This window comes from Microcaecilia unicolor, chromosome 5, assembly GCF_901765095.1.
Source record: "Microcaecilia unicolor chromosome 5, aMicUni1.1, whole genome shotgun sequence".
In the NCBI taxonomy this organism is placed as follows: Eukaryota; Metazoa; Chordata; class Amphibia; order Gymnophiona; family Siphonopidae; genus Microcaecilia; species Microcaecilia unicolor.
The window spans coordinates 59,084,454-59,107,083 of record NC_044035.1 but is presented as its reverse complement, the minus strand read 5'-3'; the positions used below and the strand labels follow the sequence as shown (position 1 = coordinate 59,107,083).

Genomic DNA, 22,630 nt, shown 5'->3' with positions numbered 1-22,630 from the left:
GCACAGTAACGCTCAGACACCAGAGAGAGAGGGGGGGGGGCTGAAACCAGAGAGGGGGGGAGGTATCTCTGTCACACATGCACTCTCTCTCTCTCTCACAGTCAATGTCTTTCTCTCTCTCACACACTCTATGTCTCACACTGTATCACATTCACTCTTTATGTGTCACACAGTCACTCACACACTCTCTTGGTCTCATACACTTAGAGGCTTATTTTCAAAGCACTTAGCCTCCCAAAGTTCCATAGAAACATATGGAACTTAGCCTCCCAAAGTGCTTTGAAAATATGCCTCAGTGTCTCACAGAGAGTCTGTATCTCACACACACTCTCTCTCTCGCACACACTATCTGTGTGAAACACACACTCTCTCTCACACTGTGTCTCACATACGCACTTGCACACACTCTCATTCTCACACACACACTCTCTTCTCTCACAGACACACTCTCACCCAGACTCACTCTCTCTCTCTCACACTCGCACATTCACTTTCTCTCACACACAGTCACTCTCACATACACACTCCAAGGAAAACCTTGCTAGTGCCCGTTTCATCTGTGTCAGAAACGGGCCTTTTTTACTAGTTAACAAATAGAAATAAAACAAATATAGAAAATAAAATACCATTTTATTGGACTAATACATTTAGCTTTCAGAGGCCAAAACATCCTTCCTCAGGTCAATACAGTATAGCGCTGTTACAGTATCCTATCCTGACCTGAGGAAGGGGATTTTGTTCTTCGAAAGTTAGCCAAAATGTATTAAAATTAGTCCAATAAAAAGATTACCTTGTTTACATGTTCTATTATAAACATTTATTAACACAGCTACAATACTACTTTATCCTAAAGCAAAAAAATAAAAGTATATATTTTATTTACAATTTGTTGTCTCTGGTTTCTGCTTTCCTCATCTTCTTTTCACTGTCTTCCTTCCATCCAGCATCTGTTTTTTGTTCTCTCTCTACCATCCAGTGTCTGCCCTCTCTGCTATCCCCTCCATCCAATGTCTGCCCTCTCTCCCTGCACCTTCCATCTACATCTGCCCTCTATCTCTTCCCCTTCCATCCACCATCTGCCCCTGTCTGCCTTCTCTATCTCCCCCTTTCATTCACTGTCTGCCCTTTCTATCCCTTCCATCCACTGTCTGCCCTTTCTCTCTGCCCTCCCTCTCCCATCCATCCAGGGTCTGCCCTCCCCCTCACTCCCCCTTCCATCCAGGATCTGTCCCCTCTCTCTGCCCCTTTTATTCAGCCCCCCAGTTCCAGCCCCATTATCCCACCAGTCCCCAGTTTCAGCCCCAGCCCTTTTCTCTCACCAGTCCCAAGCTTTTTTCAGCCCCAGCCATTTCTCCCTGTCTCCTTTTCAGCCCCCAGTCCCCACAGTTTCAGTCCCTGCCCCTTTTCAGCCCCCTTATTCCACCTACCCTCCTTTTCAGCCGCCAGTTCCAGCCCCCTTCATCCACATGCCTTGCATTAGGGCCCCCCTTTTCAGACCCATCCTCCCACCTGACCCAGGCATGCCCCATTTTCCCACCAGCCCCAGGCATGTCCCCTTCTCAGACCCCAGTTCCAGCCCCCTTCTCCCATCTGAGAACCCCCTCCCCTCCCCTTCCCTTCTCCCATGTGAGAACCCCTTCTCTCATGTGAGAACCCCTTCTCCTCCCCTCCCCAACCCCTTCTCCTCTCCACCCCCTTCTCCCATCTGAGAACCCCCTCCCCCCTCTCCCATTTGAGCCCCCCCCCCGACCTGACCTGCTTCGCCTACCAGCTCCATCGACAGCTCTCTTCTCCTGCCACCACCCTGCCTTTAAAAACAAATCTGTGAAGCGGCGTGGCAGGCAGGCAGCGCCTCGCGTCTGCTCTGCCTTGCTTATAAAAGAAGCAGATCTCCTTGTCATCGTCGGGCCTTCCCTCACTGGGTCCCACCCTCGTGGAAATAGGAAGTTACCTCAGAGGAGGGCGGGACCCAGTGAGGGAAGGCCCGATGACAACGAGATCTGCTTCTTTTACAAGCAGGGCAGAGCAGACGCAAGGCGATGCCTGCCTGCCACGCCAATTCACAGATTTGTTTTTACAGGTAGGGTGGGAGCAGCGGGAGCAGAGCACTCCCCCACCTGCTGACACCCGGGGCAGACCGCCCCCACTGCCCCGCCCTTGCTATGCCACTGGAGACGGGAGAGATTCCGTGGGATTGGAGAACAGCGGATGTGGTCCCTCTTCACAAAAGTGGTGATGGGGAAGAAGCTGGAAACTACAGGCCGGTAAGCCTTACTTCGGTTATTTGAAAAGTAATGGAAGCAATGCTGAAGGAAAGGATAGTGAATTTTCTGGAAGCCAATAAGTTGCAAGATCCAAGACAACATGGTTTTACCAAAGGTAAATCGTGCCAAACGAATCTCATTGAATTCTTTGACTGGGTGACCAGAGAATTGAATCAGGAACATTCTATAGATGTAATCTACTTAAATTTCAGCAAAGCTTTTGACACAGTTCCTCACAGGAGGCTCTTGAATAAACTTGACAGGCTGAAGATAGGACCAAATGTGGTGAACTGGATTAGGAACTGGTTGACGGACAGACGACAGAGGGTGGTGGTAAATGGAATTCACTCGGATGAGGGAAAGGTGAGTAGTGGAGTGCCTCAGGGATCGGTGCTGGGGCCGATTCTGTTCGATATATTTGTGAGTGGCACTGCCGAAGGGTTAGAAGGTAAAGTGTGCCTTTTTGCGGATGACACCAAGATTTGTAACAGAGTGGACACCCGGGAGGGAGTGGAAAACATGATAAAAGATCTGCAGAAGCTAGAAGAATGGTCTAATGTTTGTCAATTAAAATTCAATGCAAAGTGATGAACTTAGGGAGTAGAAACATGCTTGGGGAGTGCCGGCACCAGTGGCTAGAGGCATCCCATTGACTTCCTCGCTCCTAAGGCAGCATAAGGCGGAAGGGGGATGCTTTGGCCTGGCCAAGAACAGTTGGCAATGCCCCGACTTTAATCACACAATTAATCATGATTAAAAATTTTAATCAAAATGCAGCCCTATAAAATATGACTATTTCCTTGGGCATTAAAAAAGCCAGAACATACAAACATATAGCTAGCTAAATTCCTCAAATTGCTCCACTTATAGATTGCTTATCCAAAAAATTGAATTGAGGTCATCAAGCTTGTGGCAAGCAGACCTCTTCTGTTTTTCGTTTGTTTTGTAGTTAATATCAGAGAACAGCCACATGTAGTGATAAACTGCTATGGCGCTGTAGCCGAGCAACAGTGGAACTATTTAGCTGAATTCCATAACAAGAGATTTGGAAAACCGTTCAGACCAGAAAAACAACAACCAGTCACAGCGCTAATTATTAATTGTTAGTATACAGCTGATTCCCCATAATTGGCATGGGGGTTGAGAGAAAAAGGTTGCCTAGAGATAGTTGCAGCTTGCCAGGATTAATACATTCTGTGAAAACAAGGAAGCAGATTTACCAAATAGTAATAGAATAGCTAAGCTGCTGAAGTAAACTACAAGAGACAGACAGCCATATTGTGAACTCTGAGGTTTACACTATCAGATCTGTTAGCTTGACTAGCCAGTGGAATGTGTGTAGAACAATGCAGTGTGATTCAAGTGAGAAGTTTCCTGCCCAGCAAGTAACCATTGTAACAAATTCAGCTGAGAAGAAAAACAGAACTTACCAAAATCCGAATTTAAACCCAGAAAAGGCAGTGGGAGAACAAACTCATTGACAGTTAAAATAAATAAAACTGCAAATAGTGCCTCATCTAAAAAGAAATTCAACAAACAGTAGACACAATGTTCTACTATTTGTTGAATTTACTATTTTGAAGGCAGTAGGTTATTGGGAAGCCATTGTCATCTAAAAGGGAGATTATTGGGAAGCTATTGTCATCAAAAATCAGACCGTGAAAGGAAGGGAGAGGAAGAACCACACGAGCTAAGTACATTTTTTGAATACTGTTATACAGAAGAACTGTTTCAAAACCTTTTATCGGCTATTATGTATAAAGTGTAGGTGCTGTTCAATTAGACAAGGAGGTTTTTTGTGCCAATGATGAAGCAGTTCTGCTCCCGTTGCTTATTGTAGCGGGGAGCTTCTTGAGGCTTTTTCCTCCTTGTATTCTCACAATAGCTTGAAGTCGGACCTTATAGGAGACACCTTATAAATGCTGACATGTCTATTGCCATGCATGGGGAAATGGTGTCCAAAAAAAGCTCACTTAGAAAGGCCAGTTTCTCACCAGGAGAGATGGAACTCATGGTCATAGAGGTCAAGAAGGCGGAAGATCTTCCTTGGCAATATCAGCCAGAAAATAATTATCTGTACAAAAACAAAATAAATCTGGATAGAAATCTGTCACCAGATAAATGCCATTTACTACAACAACCATGACCTGAGACAGGTCAAAACCCAAGGAACAGTAGGAACAGCAGGAAGGTCTATCCCAAGCTGAGCAGCTGATGCTCTTAACCTTGGATGAGGCATTACTCAGGTGTGGTTAGCCATTTTGATACTTCATCCCCTACAGAAGCAAGAAGTAAATACAGGTGGCTACTTGCACTCTCTCCATGAGATCTCTGTATCCTACCAATCTGTGCCCTTTTAACTATGCCCAATTCCTCAGCTTTACAGACACTTGTATCTGTTACCATTTTCTCCACAAGCACAACAGACAATGGTCCATTTCTGATTACTAGATTAAGAGAAGCACCCTATCCAGAGCCATCTCCAGCTATTTTCACATGGCTATGACCTCATTATGAGTACCAGGATTAAGACATAGTTGCAAAGCATGGAAGCCTGGCTGTGCTAGGCCAAATTCAACTTACTACCGCTGCCATTGAGGTTACTCCTGGACTAGCTTTGGCTGCTCTCCTTGTCCTAAAGCCATCATGTACACCATACAAGTGGTTGCCTATTCCTGCAGGCTATGCTATGCACTCCTATCCCTCACATGCATTTCAGTGGTTACATGAGCTGCAGCCTAGACCTGACCTCTTGTAACTGCTATTTTTTATTTTATTTGTTACATTTGTATCTCACATTTTCCCACCTATTTGTAGGCTCAATGTGGTTTATATTGTACCGGAGAGGCGTTTGCAGACTCCGGTGAGAACAAATACAAAGTGATGTTGTAGTAAGATGAAGTTCATGTGGCATAGCCACATTTGGGAAACATACATCGGAAGAGTTGTGTTTTGTCCATTACGTACTTTAGTTTTGTTGTGTTGCAGGGATCAGGCATTTAAGTTGGATCGGTGGGGTATGCCTTTTTGAACAGTACTACTACTACTACTAAGTATTTCTATAGCGCTGCCAGGGTTACGCAGCACTGTACAAGTTTAACATGGGAAGGACAGTCCCTGCTCAAGAGAGCTTACAATCTAAGGGTTACAAACTATGTAGTCAGTGTAGGTGTCATGAATGGGGAAGGTGGTTAGGCGCCAAAAGCAAGGGAGAAGAGATGGGCTTTGAGTAAGGACTTGAAAATGGGTAGGGAGGGCGCCTGGCGTATGGGCTCGGGAAGTCTGTTCCAGGCATATGATGATGCGAGGCAGAAGGAGCGGAGCCTTTTTGAACAGGTTAGTTTTTAGCGATTTCCGGAAGTTGAGGTGGTTGTACGTCGATTTCAAGGCTTTTGGCAATGCGTTCCATAGTTGTGTGCTTATGTAGGAGAAGCTGGATGCATGCGTTGATTTGTATTTAAGTCCTTTGCAGTTTAGGTAGTGCAGATTTAGATATGATCATGTTGATTCTGATGTGTTTCTAGTTGGTAAGTCGATCAAGTCTGTCATGTATCCCGGGGCTTCACCGTAGATAATCTTGTGGACCAGGGTACAGATTTTGAAGGCAATGTGTTCTTTGATTGGAAGCCAGTGCAGTTTTTCGCAGAGGGGTTTTGCGCTTTCAAATCACGTTTTTCCAAATATAAGCATAGCAGCCATGTTTTGAGCAGTCTGAATTTTCTTTAAGGTTTGTTCTTTGTATCCTGCATAAATTCCATTGCAGTAGTTTACGTGGCTTAGCACCATTGATTGTATCAAGTTGTGGAATGTTTCCCTTGGGACAAATTGTTTCCCGCGTTTGAGTTTCCACATTGAGTGGAAGATTTTCTTTGTTGTGGATGCCGCTTGGTTCTCTAGTGTTAAGTTGCGGTCTATTGTAATGCCGAGGATTTTCAGCCTGTCTGATATAAGAAGGGTGTAGTCTGGGGTGTTGATATTTGTGGGATTGTCCACGCTGTGTTGGGATCAGAGGATGAGACAATAAGTTTTTTCTTTATTGAGTTTTAGTTGAAATGCATTTGCCCATGAGTCCATGATGTTCAAGCTGAGCTTGATTTCATTGGTGATTTCTGTCGGTTTGGTATTGTACGGAATGTATATAATGACATCATCTGCATATATATGGTTGGATAAGGATTTTGCTAATAGAGTCATCATTAGATTGAAGAGTATCGGTGATAGCGGTGATCCTTGCGGTACTCCAGTCTGCTTTCCATGGTGGTGATATGTTTGAGTTTGATTTTACTTGGTTTAGCTTTTTCAATTCATCGTTGAACCATGGTATCAATTTATGCTTGTGGGAGGTTCTAGTTCGTAAGGGTGTTATTTTGTCTAGTATGCTTTTGCATCTTTTATCCCATTCTACAAAATAGTAAATGGAGTCTGTTTGTGTTGACCATTCGTTATTGTATATTAGTTGCCAGAATGTTTTCGTGTCTACTTGACCTCTTGTGCTTTAGGATGTGTGTTCTTGTGTTCGTTGTGAACCCTTCTTCCGCCAATGCAGGGACAGGTTTAGTTTGTAGTGGTCATCCATTTGATATCAGTTATTATTAAGTTTTGGTCTGATGAGAGTTTGTGTGAGAAGAGATCGACTGTGTGCCCTTTTTTGTGGGTTGCTTGCATTTGTGGCCATTTGAGATCCCATAAGCGGAGGAATTCCTTACATTCTCCTGCGTTGGTAGATTAGATTGTAAGCTTTGTCAAGCAGGGACTGTCTCTTCATGTTCAAGTGTACAGCGCTGCGTACATCTAGTAGTGCTATAGAAATGATAAGTAGTAGTTTGGGTCTTCTAAGTGAAGGTTGATGTCTCCTAATATTAGTATATTGGAGTTGGTTACACATGTTTGAGATGAAGTCCATGAAGTTAGTCTGGCCTTCATTCCAATTACCTAGAGGTCTGTAAAACAGGACACAGTTCAAGTGATCATGCAGGGTATTGTTGTGGATTCTAATTGAGGCTATTTCTAGTTGAGGTGTTATGGACTTGGCAGTGGTTTCGGTGGTGAAATGGGATCGGTGGATTAGTGCTATGCCTCCGCTTCTATTTTCTTTCCTGGTCCAATGTGTGATTTTGTATCCTGGGGGGCACAGGTCTAGGATTATAGGGTCCTTTTGGTCATGGATCTAGGTTTCAGTAATGAAGAGTAGGTCAAGGTTTTCTGACATGATCCAGTCTGTTAGTATTGCTGTTTTGTTTACCACGGCTCTGGCGTTGATGTAGCCCACTTGGATTGTTTGGAATGGCTCTTCTCTGTTTGGTAATGTGTGTACTTTTAATAGTTGACGTTTCTTTGTTAAGGTGAGTTTGTTTGGACCCTTCTTTCCCTTCTGTTGTGATTGTCTGCATGTTAGCGTTCTTCTTTTGTTCATGTTGTTGTCAGTTTGATGTGGTGTGGTGTGCCTGATTGATCTTTGATGATTGTGTAGTATGGGTATGATATTACTTTCTGCAAGTGGGGTGGTCAGTGTTAGGTGGATCAGTGTTAAGGAGTAGGTTATTATGAGTAGTTTAGGGGTATTCATTTTTGTTTCTATTCCCTGTGGCTACTACTAGCACCATGTTCTGATGGTTGGATGTGTGATAGGACTTTGTATTTAGGTGCAGAATCTGGTCTGATCTTGTGTGTAAATTTAGTTAGCCTTTCATTTGCAGAGATCGGTGCTGGGTCTGGTTTTAGTGATAAGTTAATGAGCAGGGGCGGTGGGGGGGGGGGGGAAGTAGCTCTGAGCCAGGGTCCTCCTTGATCTATCTCACAGCAACTAATGCTTCACACCCTCCTAGCCCAGAAATGCTCTGGCAGCTGTTTCTAGGTTTGTCTGGAGACAGAGGGGAGGCAGAGGGAGGGGGGGACTGCAGAGCACTTTCAATGTAATTAGCAGGGAGGCGACACATATGTAGCTGGCTGTCTTTGATTGTTGGCCGGTTGGCTCGTAGGGAGAAGTTGTTCTTAGTCAGGGAAAGGTACTTGGAAGACAATGGTAGGGTACGTAACTTAATTTCTCTTTGGAATGTGTTAGGCAAGGAATCAAGCGCTTAAATACTGGTTTTAGATTTCCCAGGGTCTTTCACAGAGTCATGCACATTTCAGCAGCCTTGCTTCTCCAGCTAAAAGCTCGCTTGCGAGCAGACCAGTCAATGCCAGGCTGATTCAGTCAAAGCTAAGATCAATTTGTTCTTTCAGTTTTATCAACCCACACAAATGTGCACTCATCACAAGCCCAGCATCCCCAACCTATCATATGCATTGCAGAAGGCTCCTTCAAAGGCACGTTGAAAGTGTCCTCTGCTCACCCTGCAATCACTTAGTCTCTACTTTGGTTATTACTGTCAGGCCCTTCGGACCTTGTCAGATGCAAAAGTCTTAGCATCTCGAGACACAATAGGCAGTCTACTCACTGTCTGATGTTCAGAAGCGTTGCCCAGGGCACAAAGACTCCGCAGTCCCGAGAGCTGTGTCCGTGTTTGGAGGTGGGAACCAGGGGAGAGGTAGCAGTCTCGGCTGCAGTTGTAGCTCTACTCCGAGCCCCTCTGGGCCTGTCTCCGGGTAGTGTCCGCTGTGCTGTTCCTTCACATCTCACTGCCTCTGCCTCCCCGATCGTTCTGATTGCAACATTGTCAGCTGAGTCTTGGCAGTCTCAGCGATCCCCACCGGGAGCGTCCTCACTCCTTCATGACTCCCATGCCCCTGGGACAGCTCAGTTGGGCACGGCTCCCCTCACCCCTCTGTCGTTCGAGAGGCCAGTGGCGGGCAGGCGAGAAGGCAGAGGTGGGAAGTGCGACCATTGTTCGCTGTCGGCAACCCCCATGGGGAGAGGCTGGTTGCCCCTCCCTGCTCTGGGTGGGCTGGCAGGCGAGGAGGCAGCGTCGGGTGCACTACTGCTGTCCCACAAGTCCCGTGGGTCCCTCATGAGGAGAGGTTCCGTTGCCTCTCCCTGCTCCGAGGGCGACAGCGGTGTAACTCACCGGCCCTACATGGGCTCCACGAGCGCCATCCGCTGCTTCTGCCTGGCCCCGCTTTTCCTCGTGGCCCGGAGCTCTAGTAGGCGAGTCCTACTCCGTCGCCATCTTCATTAGCTTTACTTTTGTACCTCCTTGGACAAATGTATAGACAGGTGGGTTACCAGCACACTGGGGGGTCTGTCTTCTTGTGGCCATTTCAAGCAATTGCTATAGTGTCACTACTCTGGCCCTAATGGACACAAATTGCCCTGCACTGTGCTATAGCATTTGGGTCTATGAGCTGATATGTCCTCTATATCCTTGCACATTTGCTGAGCTTATCCAGCCTATTGCTCACAAGCCTGTAGTTCTGGACCAACATCAGACACACTTCTCCCCTCTGTGCCCTTGGGGCATCCTATATACAGGTACTTATTTAATACCTGGGGCAATGGAAGGTTGTGACTTGCCCAGCGTAACAAGGAGCTGCAGTGGGAATCGAACCCTGTTCCCCTGCTTCTCAGGCTGCTGTACTAACCATTAGGCTACATTTAAGTTTCAGTTTTTATACCATCCATTTTCTAATTAGGGATCTTCTGTGTTCAAACCACGCATTTTTCAATTCCGTCACCACTTTTGTCTCCACCACCTCCATCAAGAAGGCATTCCAAGCATCAACCACCTTCTCCATGAAAAAGAATTTCCCATGTTACTGTTTGTATTCTGTTGCATGTAACATAGAAATGAAGAGCAGGAGTTGGGAAAGACTGGGGAAAAGGGGAGAGAAAAGTTACAATGGAAAAGTTGAGAGGCTGTAAAGGGCAGAGATGGTTAAAGGGAGATAAAAAGAATCAGTGCTGCAAATAAAGACAAGCAGGGAAAGAAGAAGTCACAAGCAATTCTCCTCTATCCATCAGTTCTACAAACATCAGATCTCAAAAGACAAGAGTGGCTGATCTTTGTGCACTGTTTTCTTAAGCCCCCTTACAATGCTCACTCACCAGTCCTTTCTACTATGCAGACAAAATTCTCTTAATTGCCCATTTTGAACCTTTAAACATTGACCTCACAAATATTAAAAATTGTCTTGATAACATAGCAACCTGGATAACCGTTAATTGCCTGGTATATAACATCTGCAAAGACTGTAGCTGTTTACCTTACTGATATATCCTCTTGTCCCTCAGTTGTTCCAGCTTTGGCAGATGCACCCATTACCTTAGTTAACCACTTTAAATACCTAGGTATTTTTATTTATATATTTATTTATTTATTTATTTATTTATTTGAATTTTGCTCACACCTTTTTCAGTAGTAGCTCAAGATGAGTTACATTCAGGTACACTGGGTATTTCCCTGTCCTTGGAGAGCTTGCAATCTAGCGCCTTTGTTTACTAAGGTGCGCTATGGGCACGTTAGCATTTTTAACACAAGTAAATAGTTTACATGCATTAAACACTAATGTGCCCATAGAAATGTATAGGCATGTTAGTGTTTAACTCACCTTAAATTTAAAGGTGCGTTAGAAACGCCAATGCACCTTCGTAAACATACCCCTATGTTTGTACCTGAGGCAATAGAGGGTTAAGTGACTTGCCCACGATCACAAGAAGCAGCCGTGGGATTAGAACCAGGCACCTCTGGTGCTCTACCACATATGCAAACTCTCCTACAAAATCTGAAGAAACACTTCCAGCAATACAGACTGTTCACTTGTTGGTATGGGATTATCATAAAAATCACAAAAAGACTTCAAACTGCCTGGGTGCTACAGCGGACTTCCCACCGACATCTTCAAGGCACTCACCAGGCTATTAATCATCATTGGCCAAAAACCTTCTCAAAAACATTTTTTGCTTTTTTTCTGATTTTAATGCTTCAAAACCTTTTATTAAAGTATCAACATATAAGCGCAAGAGAATTTTTTAAAGGTAACTTAACTTCTTAGCTGGTCAACTGCTGCAGCCGATAACATAACTCCCGATGGGAACTGGTTTCACCCACCGGCTTTCTCAAAGGAGGTCTCACAGGCATTCTCAGCCAACTCACAATGACTCAAATCCAGTAAATCAATCACACTCTGGTCTCATGTGCTTCTCTTCCTAGTGCCTACACTGCTGCTCTAACCACTAGGCCACTCCTCCACTCACCAACATCACACCTTCTAAATACAGATATTGGCATTGGTGAAAAGATGTTTCTGGTTAATAGGACAACAGTGTATTATTTTCTAGATTTACCCTTGCAACTGGCCCTGTTGTACACTTCAGTAGCTTCCTGGATGAACTACAGCACTATCATTATGCAGGACAGCTCTCCTACCTAATCAAGTGTTTGCAGTCAGTGATAAACATAGTAATACGGATCCTATGTCATGCCAAAAAGCAGGATCGTTTTACCCCTCTCCTACCATTGGCTTCCTTTTTATTACAGAATTCAATATAAGATTCTTACACTCACCCACAAGGTTTTCTATAGAGGTGTTCCCTCTTACCTTTCCTCATTAATTATTGTACATACACTGCATAGAGTCTTATGATCACTACATGATGGTTGACTATTGGGCTCATTTTCAAAAGAGAAGGACGCCCATCTTTCAACATAAATCAGAAGATGGATGTCCTTCTCACAGGGTCATCCAAAGAGGTATAATTGAAAGCTGTTTTTGGATATCCCCAACTGCTTTCCATCGCAGGGACGGCCAAAGTTCAAGAGGGCGTATCAGAGGCATAGCGAAGGCGGGACATGGGCATGCCTAACACTGGGATGTCCCTGACCCATAAATCGAATGAAACAAGGACATCCCTGTCGAACACTTGGACGACTTTACCTGGTCATGTTTTTCTTACGACCAAGGCACAAAAAGGTGCCCAAAATGACCAGATGACCACCAGAGAGAATTGGGGATGACCTCCCCTTACTCCCTCAGTGATCACTAACCCCCTACCACCCTCAAAAAAATCATTCAAAATATTGATTGTCAGCCTCAGATGTCATACTCAGGTCCATCACAGCAGTATGCAGTTACCTGGAGCAGTTTTAGTGGGTGCAGTGCACTTCAGGCAGGCGGACCAAGTCCCATCCCCCCCTACCTGTTACGTTTGTGGAGAAAACAGCGAGCCCTCCAAAACCCACCAGAAACCCACTGTACCCACATCTAGGTGCCCCCCTTCACCCATAAGGGCTGTGGTAGTGGTGTACAGTTGTGGGTAGTGGGTTTTGGGGGGGGGGGCTCAGCACACAAGGTAAGGGAGCTATGTTCCTGGGAGCAATTTATGAAGTCCACTGCAGTGCCCCCTAGGGTGCCTGGTTGGTGTCCTGGCATGTCAGGAGGACCAGTGCATTACAAATGCTGGCTCCTCCCACAACCAAATGGCTTGCATTTGGTCGTTTCTGAGATGGACGTACTTGGTTTCGATTACCGCCGAAAATCAGAAATGACCAAGACTAGGGACAACCATCTCTAAGGATGACCACATTTCTGGATTTGGGCGTCCCTGACCGTATTATCGAAACGAAAGATGGACGTCCATCTTGTTTTGATAATATGGGTTTCCACGCCCCTGGATGGGGATGTTTTGCGAGGACATCCAAATCAAAACGAGGACGTCCCTTTTGATTATGCCCCTCCATATGTACCCTCTGTCCCCCATGCACAATTAAATTCTTCTTGTCATAGTATCTTTTTCTATATAGCACCTCTACTTTGGAACTCCATTTCAGTGTCACTACTAAGAGGAATCTTTTTCTAAATTTAAAGCAGCATTGAAAACATCTCTCTTCCAGTAGACCTACCCTGGTTGCAAAACAGCCTAATGCTGCTGATCCTAGGATGGGTGGATACTGCCTACAACTCTCATGCCCTTCAATACTCTATACTTCTGTCTTATCAAATCAAATGGCATTCATTTCTTCTAAAAATTTGTACTTTGTAAACCACCCCTGTTATGGACACAGGAGGGGCAGAATTTGGGTATTCCTGGGACCAGAATTTGGGTGGGATTTGCCCTTATGTACTTACTTTATAAAATACTTAGGAAGTCATTTTAGAAGCCTTGTGTGGCATTTGCAAGTATTTAGCAACCATTATGGAAGTGCTGGAGAGTTACATTTTGGATAGTAAAATTATATCTACAGTTGCACAGCAGCAGTGGAGGTGTGCTGGGGGCATGTTAGAGGTGAATCTGCAGGGTAAACACGCAGGATACATCTTGCAAAACCCGTGGATGTTGAGGGTGACATTTTTGAAGCCCTGTATTTGCAGCTACTATGGTTTATGGTTTATTAAATTTGATTTTTATTCCAAGTAAAAGTAAGTACAAATAGGCTACCTTTTACATGTGTATAGCTCTGGTCATTTGTAAGTGCATATTTATGCACATAAAAACTATTATGCACAAAATTACTTCCACAGTTTATTATTTTATGCAAAAAATCAATTATTCTAGCATGTATAGAATAGCAGAATAAACTATAGCAAAGAAGCAACAGCAAAGTAAACAAATGTATTTTAAGTTAAATAAATTTGTGTGCTTGGAAATAAATCAGCATCTCTATCAGAATAGGATAGTTACTATATAATAATCCCTTTAAAGAAGATTATCAGTGGTGTTGCCTATCAAATAATGCTTTATCTTATAAAATTTTAGATTCTTAGCCAAATATTTCATAGAAATATATTATACATAGAGCAATCTACACAATACCTGGTATATCCGTTCTGTGCCGCTACCATCAATGCAGTGAAGCCTAGTTCATCAGGTACATCTATATTATTAACACATCTAATAGAAAATGAAAATAATACACCAAGCATGAGATGAACAAACTGAAATCACAAGTTACTACTTCTACTGTATACTAGAGTAATAAAATACACTAATGAAAAGTGCCATAATGTTCTCAAAATAGTATGAGCAGTATGCCATTAAGTCTAACTAAAACAAACTTGTTGTACGCGCAGCCTTCTCCCTGCTTGGCCGCACCGCCTTTACCAGCCAAAATTGGCAGGGAGAGAGGGGGATAAAGAGGAGTATTTTCAAAGCAAAGTTACATGGGGGCTCATTTTCAATAGAGAAAAACATTCAAAAAGTGGCATAAATCTGCATTTGGACATTTTTTCTCACAGAAACATCCAAATTGGTATTTTCAAAACCAATTTTGAAATATTCTTCTATGAAGTTCATCAGAAGTGTGTTCAAATCACAAGGGGACATGTCAAGGGAATGTTAAGGGCAGGATCTGGGCGTTCCTAACACTTGGACATTTTTCTGCCATAATGGAACAAAACAAAAACATTCAGGGCTATAAGTTGGATAGTTTGGTCTAGACCTTTATTAATGAATAAGCCATAAAATAGTGCCCTAAATGACCAGATGACCACTGCAGAAATAAAGGAATGACACCTCCTTACTCCTTCAGTGGTCACTGACCTCCTCCCACCCCACAAAGATGTAAATGAAACAGTAAATACCAGCCTCTATGACAGTTTCAGATGGTATGGCCAGTCCTATTACAGCAGCAAGCAGGTTTCCTGGAATAGCCTAGTGGTAAGGTGACCCAGGTCCATAATGCACTCTGTTACACTTGTGGTGGAAATTGTCAGTCCCCTTCCAAAAAAACCAAAGCCTACTGTACCCACATATAGGTGATACCTGCAGCCATAAGGGCTATTGTAGTGGTGTATAGTTGGGTACAGTAGATTTTTTTGTGTGTTTTGAAGGACTCACCATACAATATAATGGGGTAATAGTGAGGTGTACTTAGGACCTTTTATGTGAAGTCCACTGTAGTGCCCCCTAGGATGCCCCACTGCTCTGAAGGATGTCTGTGTGGCCAATCTACTAGGAAAGCTGGCTCCTATCCCAATTGCTTCATTTTGTGCATTTTTCAGTTGGACATGTTTTTTTGGGGGAAATGGTCTATAAAAATAGATGTACTAAGCACAACAACATGGTCATTTTCAAAGAAAAAGATAGGCATTTTTCTGGTTTGAAAATGGTCATTTGATTTTTGGTTATTTTCAGCAAAATGTCCAAAGTCAGATTTAGATATAATATTGAAAATGCCCCTCACAGTAACCTATGGAACTTTGTAAGTCTAAGTGCTTTGAAAATGAGCCCCTAAGTATGCTAGTGTTTAATCATGAAGTGCAACCTCCACAGTGTGCCAGATACAACTCTGGCCACCTTGTTGGGCAGACTGAATGGGCCGTGTGTCTTTATCAGATGACATTTACTATGTTACTATGGCTTGAGTGAAAAGGGCCAAACGTATGGTGGTTGGTGTAAGCAAGGTAACTTGCAGCAGGGCATCCCAGTTCTCCTCCTCTTCTTCAGCACTATCACCCACTTCCTTCTTAAGGATTTAGAAAGCAGCTTGGACTGCAGACACCAACTATAATTAAGTAAATAAAACTTCATGCTCAGTTTTACCAAACTCCTTCTGAAATATGGAAACATCTGATATAAATCAGTTTTGTCTGCTCACAGTTACTATGTCAGGGATTGATATTCAGCCTGTGGCAGTAAGTGGCTGGAAAGCCACCCAGCAGTGGGCAGGCTGAACTAACCCCAGATATTCAATCCAGGGCTTGTGCAGCTCCCAGCATTGAATACTTGGGTATGTCCACCGATCTGCTCCTGCTCCAACACTGGAGGAATCACACTGTTCCTGTGACAGATTCTCTTCTATGTTTGCTTTCTACTTGTTTTCTTTTTTTTTTTAATTGCTTGCCAATGAATCCACATTGATTCAGGCTTTAACCTATATATCCATACTGATATATGGCCTGTGATTTATTTCTGCAGGATCCAATGGAAAAAATAAACAAGGGTTTACTTGTATAATCATTATGACATGATCTTGAGAAAAAAGAATGAATAGTTGTTTTCTTAATACATCCAAAGACTTGCAATTTACTATTGTCTCATTTGAGGAATATTTGAAACTTAAAAAGATTTCAAACCGTGTCTGAAGTATTTTAACGACTGACTCCTCATCATTCATACTGACAGTTCTGTGGAGATCCTCTCCACAATTTGGTACTCCTAAAAAACAACAAAGCATTTTTTAACAGTTTCAATTAAGATCAGTTCTGTTGTATGTTTATTTATCTACCCATCAAATTTTGTGGCCTTAAAGTTTACTCTAGTCTCAATACAGCATATCAAGAAAAACAATTCTGAGGGATGACCTTATTTTGTAAGATATCTACAATAATCAGTGAACACTTTTGAAAGCCATTTTACATGAGTAAGGGGGGGGAGTTATCAAGGTGCAGTAAAAGCTGAGCTTTTAACTGCACTATGATTTACTATGGGAGTCAGCAACCTATTGTGCAACAGTCCCACAGGTAAGCTGACTACAGTGGTAAAGCAATAACGCTCAAAGTCATGGTCCGATGTTCCCAGATACGAGACTGAAGGGCTGCTGACATTCCCCCTCCCCTTCTCTGGTCAAGCCCCACCCCCCAATCAAGCCACCCTACCCCTCCCATGTGACATCCCCTCCAAACACCCCCCCCCCCCAAAGGGTCCCAAGGTAAAATTACTCCTTACCAGATCATTTTCTTTCCATTAGTCAACTGATCAATCCAGAGACTTGTGGGTTATGTCCCTCTACCAGCAGGTGGAGATAGAGAGAACTTCAGAGGTTTACTATATGCGGTCATGTTTACTATACGAGGTCACCTTAACCTCAGTATTGTCGATACCAAAGTAGTGGAATAAGAAATAGGAAACCAAGAGTAAGCCCTCTCCTGCCTGCATAAAGCCCATGTAGGCTCCTTAACTGCTCCTGTGGGAGGGTAAATTGTTTGTTTTGTTGTTGTTGTTGTTGTTGTTGTTTGGACCCAAAATCAAAGGAAGGAACCTGATGAAACTGAAGAAACTAGAAGAAAACACTCAACCAAAACAACAAAGGGTGGGTCTCTGGATTGATCTGTTGGGACTAATGGGAAGAAAATTATCAGGTAAGGACTAATTTTACTTTCTATAGCACCCTACAGATCAATCCAGATGCTTGTGGGATGTACCGAAGCAGTCCTCAAATGGGGTGTGGCACTACAACTTCAGCAGACCAGAGTGATGCTCCAGAGACCATGGTTATACTCGCTGCCATGTCAAGCCTGGAATGCCTAGTGCTGCCACATCAAGCCTGCAATGCCTAGCAAGGGAAGGACAGAAGACCAAGTGGGCAATTTACAAAAGACATCCACGGCAGGTCAGAGGACCAAGTGACCGAACTGCAAAAGGCAGCCATGGAAACTAAAAGGGTTTCAGAGAAAGAAGTCACCTATGCTCTGGAAGAAAGCACTGCCACCTGCTATGGCAGAGACTGTCCCATAGAAAGGCCAGCTGAAGAAATTGTCTCCCTAAGCCAGTGACCACTATAGCTCTCAAAACCAGATCCCATTCCTTGCAACCAGCAAGAGGACATCATGAGGCTATGCCAGGAGGCATTTCTGCTCAGCAGGTCAGGAATCTAATGATTCCACTGCAGTGTGGACATTTCGTAAGGAGGAGTCACCTTCCTAAAGCTCTTCAGGTTCTGAATATGGAGTGGAATGGGTAGACTTGAATCGTTTGTTTACTCTTTCCAAAAATACTAGACTACAAAGTAATAAATTTAATACGAATCAGAGAAAATATTTCTTCACTCAACATGTAATTAAACTCTGGAATTTGTTGCCAGAGAATGTGGTAAAGGCGGTTAGCTTAGCGGGTTTTAAAAAAATGTTTGGATGGCTTCCTAAAGGAAAAGTCCATAGACCATTATTAAAATGACTTGGGGAAAGTCCACTGCTTATTTCTGGGATAAGTCACATAAAATATATTGAACGTTTTTGGGATCTTGCCAGGTATTTGTGACCTGGATTGGCCACTGTTGGAAACAGGATGCTGAGCTTGATGGACCTTTGGTCTGTTCCAGTATGGCAATACTTATGTACTTAATGACACGCTGCAGTGGCACTTATTTGCCCTTCATAGCAGGTGTTCCCTGTTTGCAAAAGTTACCTTTTCCCATTTTGTACTTTAGCCTTTTGCAAATCCTTTGTTAGGGCAATTTTTTCCCATATAAGCATCCCTCCTCCCTCTATTAGGATTCCCTCTGGAACAGAACCCCCTTCATACCCCCCTCACCCCCCCCCCCCCCCCCCCAACAGTGAAAATGTTTCTTCTGTTCCCTGAACACTGACATAACACCCAGAATCGATGATATACATCGAGAATGACACACCCCAGGACTTTCCACAACATTTCTCTGCCCATTTTCTACGTTTTTGCAGCATCTATGATTGTCTCCAATCTGTACTGAGATTGCATTTTAGATGTTTGCGGTGGGTGCAGACATTGATATGTCAGGATGTCCATGTTTAAAACAAGAATAGCACTTCTAAAAACAACCACCATAAGGCAAGAGGAACTCCTTAGGAAATTAGAGTGTCATAGTACAGAAGGCAATGTCCATAATTGGATTGGAAACTGGCTAAAAGATAGAAAACAGAAGTTGCAGAATAGTATACCTCACTGGCTTTTGTCAAAGCTAATTTGCATATTTTTGGCAGGTGGCCACACGCACTGCTGGTCATGTCAGTCAATCGGAAGTGAGGAAACACCCAAGCCATGCCCATTCCCTACCCCCTTTGATGACATCACCAAATGATATCACAGCCCTGCCCACACCCTGCTCTTTTTGTATAACCCCACCCCTAGCCCCACCCCAAACCCTGTCCATTATGGTGGTATCACAGGAAGTGATGTAATAGCCATGCCCCTCTTCCAAGATGGCGACGAGCACTGGGCACATCAATTCCTACTTCATACTACTCACCACCATGGAACAGGAAGTGACATCAGAATGCCTCCTCCGACACCGCCCCCTATAGTCCTAGAGGAGAACACACAGTTTGTTTTATCCCTGTCCTTAAACCATTTCTTTGTTTTTAATTCCGTTCATTTCCTCCTCCCCTGCTTGCTTTTCAGCCCTCTGTTTTTTTTACAATACGTGGCATCAGACAGAAGTTGTTCACCTTCCTTTTTTCTGAAAAAATTCAGCAGTCACAGGAATGTGTGCAGCTTAACCTTTTTTTTTTCTCATAGGAAAGAAAATAGTGCCTTCAGACTACCTGTTTCTTTTTTTATTCTTCTTTCAAAAGGATACCGTGCTGTTTAAACCACAGCTCTAATGATTTTTAAACCTTAAAGTGTGTTTGTTTTAAGCTGGATCGAGTTAGGTCCGTCTGCTTTTAAAAACTAACAGGCTCTTTGCTGAATGACAGCCGTCATTCAGAAGAAGCAGAAAGAAACCCCTCTCCCTCACCATTCCCTGTAGGCAAGGTCATATACATAGTAACATAGTAGATGACGGCAGAAAAAGACCTGTACGGTCCATCCAGTCTGCCCAACAAGATAAACTCATGTGCTACTTTTTATTTGTACCTGTCATCTTCAGGGCACAGACCGTATAAGTCTGCCCCGCACTATCCCCGCCTCCCAACCACCAGCCCCGCCTCCCATCAACTGGCTCTGGCACAGACCGTATAAGTCTGCCCATCACTACCCCCTCCTCACAACCATCAGTCCCGCCTCCCACCAACGGCTCTGGCACAGACCGTATAAATCTGCCCAGCACTAGCCCCGCATCCCCCCACCGGCTCTGCTACCCAATCTCGGCTAAGCTCCTGAGGATCTATTCCTTCTGAAAAGGATTCCTTTATGTTTATCCCACGCATGTTTGAATTCCATTACCGTTTTCATCTCCACCACCTCCCGCGGGAGGGTATTCCAAGCATCCACCACTCTCTCCATGAAAAAATACTTCCTGACATTTTTCTGTCACGTGAATGAAAACGTAAAGGAACAAAACATAAGTACATAAGTATTGCCACACTGGGACAGACCAAAGGTCCATCAAGCCCAGCACTCTGTCTCCAACAGTGGCCAATCCAGGTCGCAAATACCTGGCAAGATCCCAAAAACGTTCAATACATTTTATGCTGCTTATTCCAGAAATAAGCAGTGGATTTTCCCCAAGTCATTTTAATAATGGTCTATGGACTTTTCCTTTAGGAAGCCTTCCAAACCTTTTTTAAAACCTGCTATGCTAACCACCTTTACCACATTCTCTGGCAATGAATTCCAGAGTTTAATTACATGTTGAGTGAATAAACATTTTCTCCCATTCATTTTAAATTTATTACTTTGTATCTTCATTGCATGCCCCCCAGTCCTAGTATTTTTGGAAAGAGTAAACAAACGATTCACGTCTACGCATTCCACTCCACTCATTATTTCATAGACAAAATGTAATAATATAACTGGAAAAAGTTACAGGTAAGCAAACTTTTTTTCTTATTTAAACAAAAATTGTTTTAGAGCAATGCTTTATACAAGGATTGCTTTGCTCTAACAGTGTTAACCTAAAAAGCATACAAAAGGGAGGCAGGGGGCTCCTGGGGATCAGCAAATTCAGGACTCGATTGCCCCTGTAAAGACAGTGAAGTGAAGGGATTGGGCAGAGCCAGAAGGGTCTGGCCTTCAACATCAATAAAAGAAAGAAAAAAAAGAAATAGCATCTGTTTTATTTCTCTCTTACCTTTAAAGTGGAATAACAGAGTCAGCTTACGGAACTGATCCCTATCCCCAAGAGGTGCTCCTCAACCCAATTCTCGCCTGCTTTAGCCATGTATTGCTTTATCCTGCTCACTGCACTGATCCCTGTCCCCAAGAACTGCTCCTCAATCCAATTCTCACCTGCTTTATCCTTGTACTTCCAGCTGCCAGGCAGTGTTTGACTGCCTCTGACCTGTGCAACAATGAACAAGGTAAAGGTAAAAGGGATGGGATTTGATATATGTGAGGATTCCAGGATACTAGGTGAGGAAGTTGCCAGGGAAAAGAGCAGGAAGGGAAGATTTCCCCCTGAAAACTTAAACTGCAAGTCCCAGGTTCCTCGTGGTAGATGGCCCACCCCTTCTCAGAGATACAAGCATCTTATTTCCTCTGAGATGGAGGAAGACTACAGCTCCCAAGAGCCCCTGCATAAAACTCCAGATCCTATTAAAGAGGAGAGTAAGAACTACAGGTCCCAGGCTCCAGGTGAGGAGGGTGTGGACTGGTTCAGAGAGGCTAATCAGGATGATTTAGAACAGCTGGGGGATATACAAGGAGAAGAGCAGATGGACTGGCAGCCAGAGGCAGTAGTTGAGTTGTCCCAAGGGGTAGAAGCAGCTGGGATTGAACCCATGGATATCTCTGCACTGGCCCAGGTACAGGGAAAAAGGCTAAAAGGATTTATAACAGCCCTATTTTCTAGCCTGGGTGGGAAGTGGAGGAGTGCTTGATAGCAGAAACTCTGGATGTCTGAACAGGGGAATCCGGGTGACGCTCACTACAGAAGCGGTGCCTGAACCTGGTATTTGTTAAATTGTACAGCACTGCGTAACCTTAGTAGCGCTCTAGAAATGTTAAGTAGTAGTAGTATTTGTGCTGTGCGGCTCAAACCTGACCCATGTGGGTGGAATCCAGGTGTTAGAGGCTGGTAGAGGGAGGGGGTCTCTTAACCCTCTGTGTGTGTGTGAGAGGTGAAGGAAAAGAGGTTGAGCTTGAAACAGTGAACAGCAATATTAAAAGAACTTAATCTCCAGAAGAACTGTATTCTGGGGGAATTCATGATCTTTGGGCCTGTGGGTGGGGGAGATTTACTTCAAGTACTAAAAACTTAAAAAGCAAGTTAGACACAGGAGACTGTGGGGAGGGGGGATTAGTTATTTGCAGGGTGCTGCCCTAGGCAGCACCTAGAGAGAGTCAGTGTCTTTTGGCTCCAGATCCAGAGTGACTGTACAGATCTATAAAGGAGAAGCTGTAATTTGGAAACCCGTTTTAAAGGAACTTGAAGAACTGCAGCACCTATAAACTGTTTAACCTAATGATGACACCATTAGCCAAATCACTAGCCAACCAAGGACTCAACCCATATATCTATGCTGATGATGTCACAATATACATCCCGTTCAAACACAATATAACCGAAATCACAAATGAAATCAAGCACAGCCTCCGACTAATGAATTCATGGGGGGATGCATTCCAACTAAAACTAAATGCAGAAAAAACACAATGTCTCATCCTGACCTCGCAATACAACACGAACAAACCCAGCAACCATAAGCACTTCAGATTGTCTGAGACTGGAAGGGTGTAATCTGAAGATACTAGGAGTCACAATTGACCGAAATCTCACATTCGAAAACCATGCGAAAAACACAGCAAAGAAAATGTTCCACTCAATGTGGAAACTAAAAAGAATCAAACCTTTCTTCCCAAGGGACATATTCCACAGCCTGGTACAATCGATGGTGCTAAGCCATCTAGATTACTG

The 22,630-nt window shown here is 43.8% G+C and overlaps 1 protein-coding gene across 1 annotated transcript in view; it reads right to left on the bottom strand.

The window, feature by feature from the left end:
• FANK1 (fibronectin type III and ankyrin repeat domains 1) overlaps positions 1 to 22,630 on the bottom strand; it is a 126,383-nt gene that overhangs the window by 65,725 nt on the left and 38,028 nt on the right. The window contains exons 4-5 of the mRNA XM_030204800.1: positions 16,215 to 16,296; positions 13,954 to 14,031 (exon numbers count right to left, since the gene is read on the bottom strand). Of these exons, the coding sequence (XP_030060660.1) occupies positions 13,954 to 14,031; positions 16,215 to 16,296 (160 nt within the window). The remainder of the gene's footprint in view (positions 1 to 13,953; positions 14,032 to 16,214; positions 16,297 to 22,630) is intronic.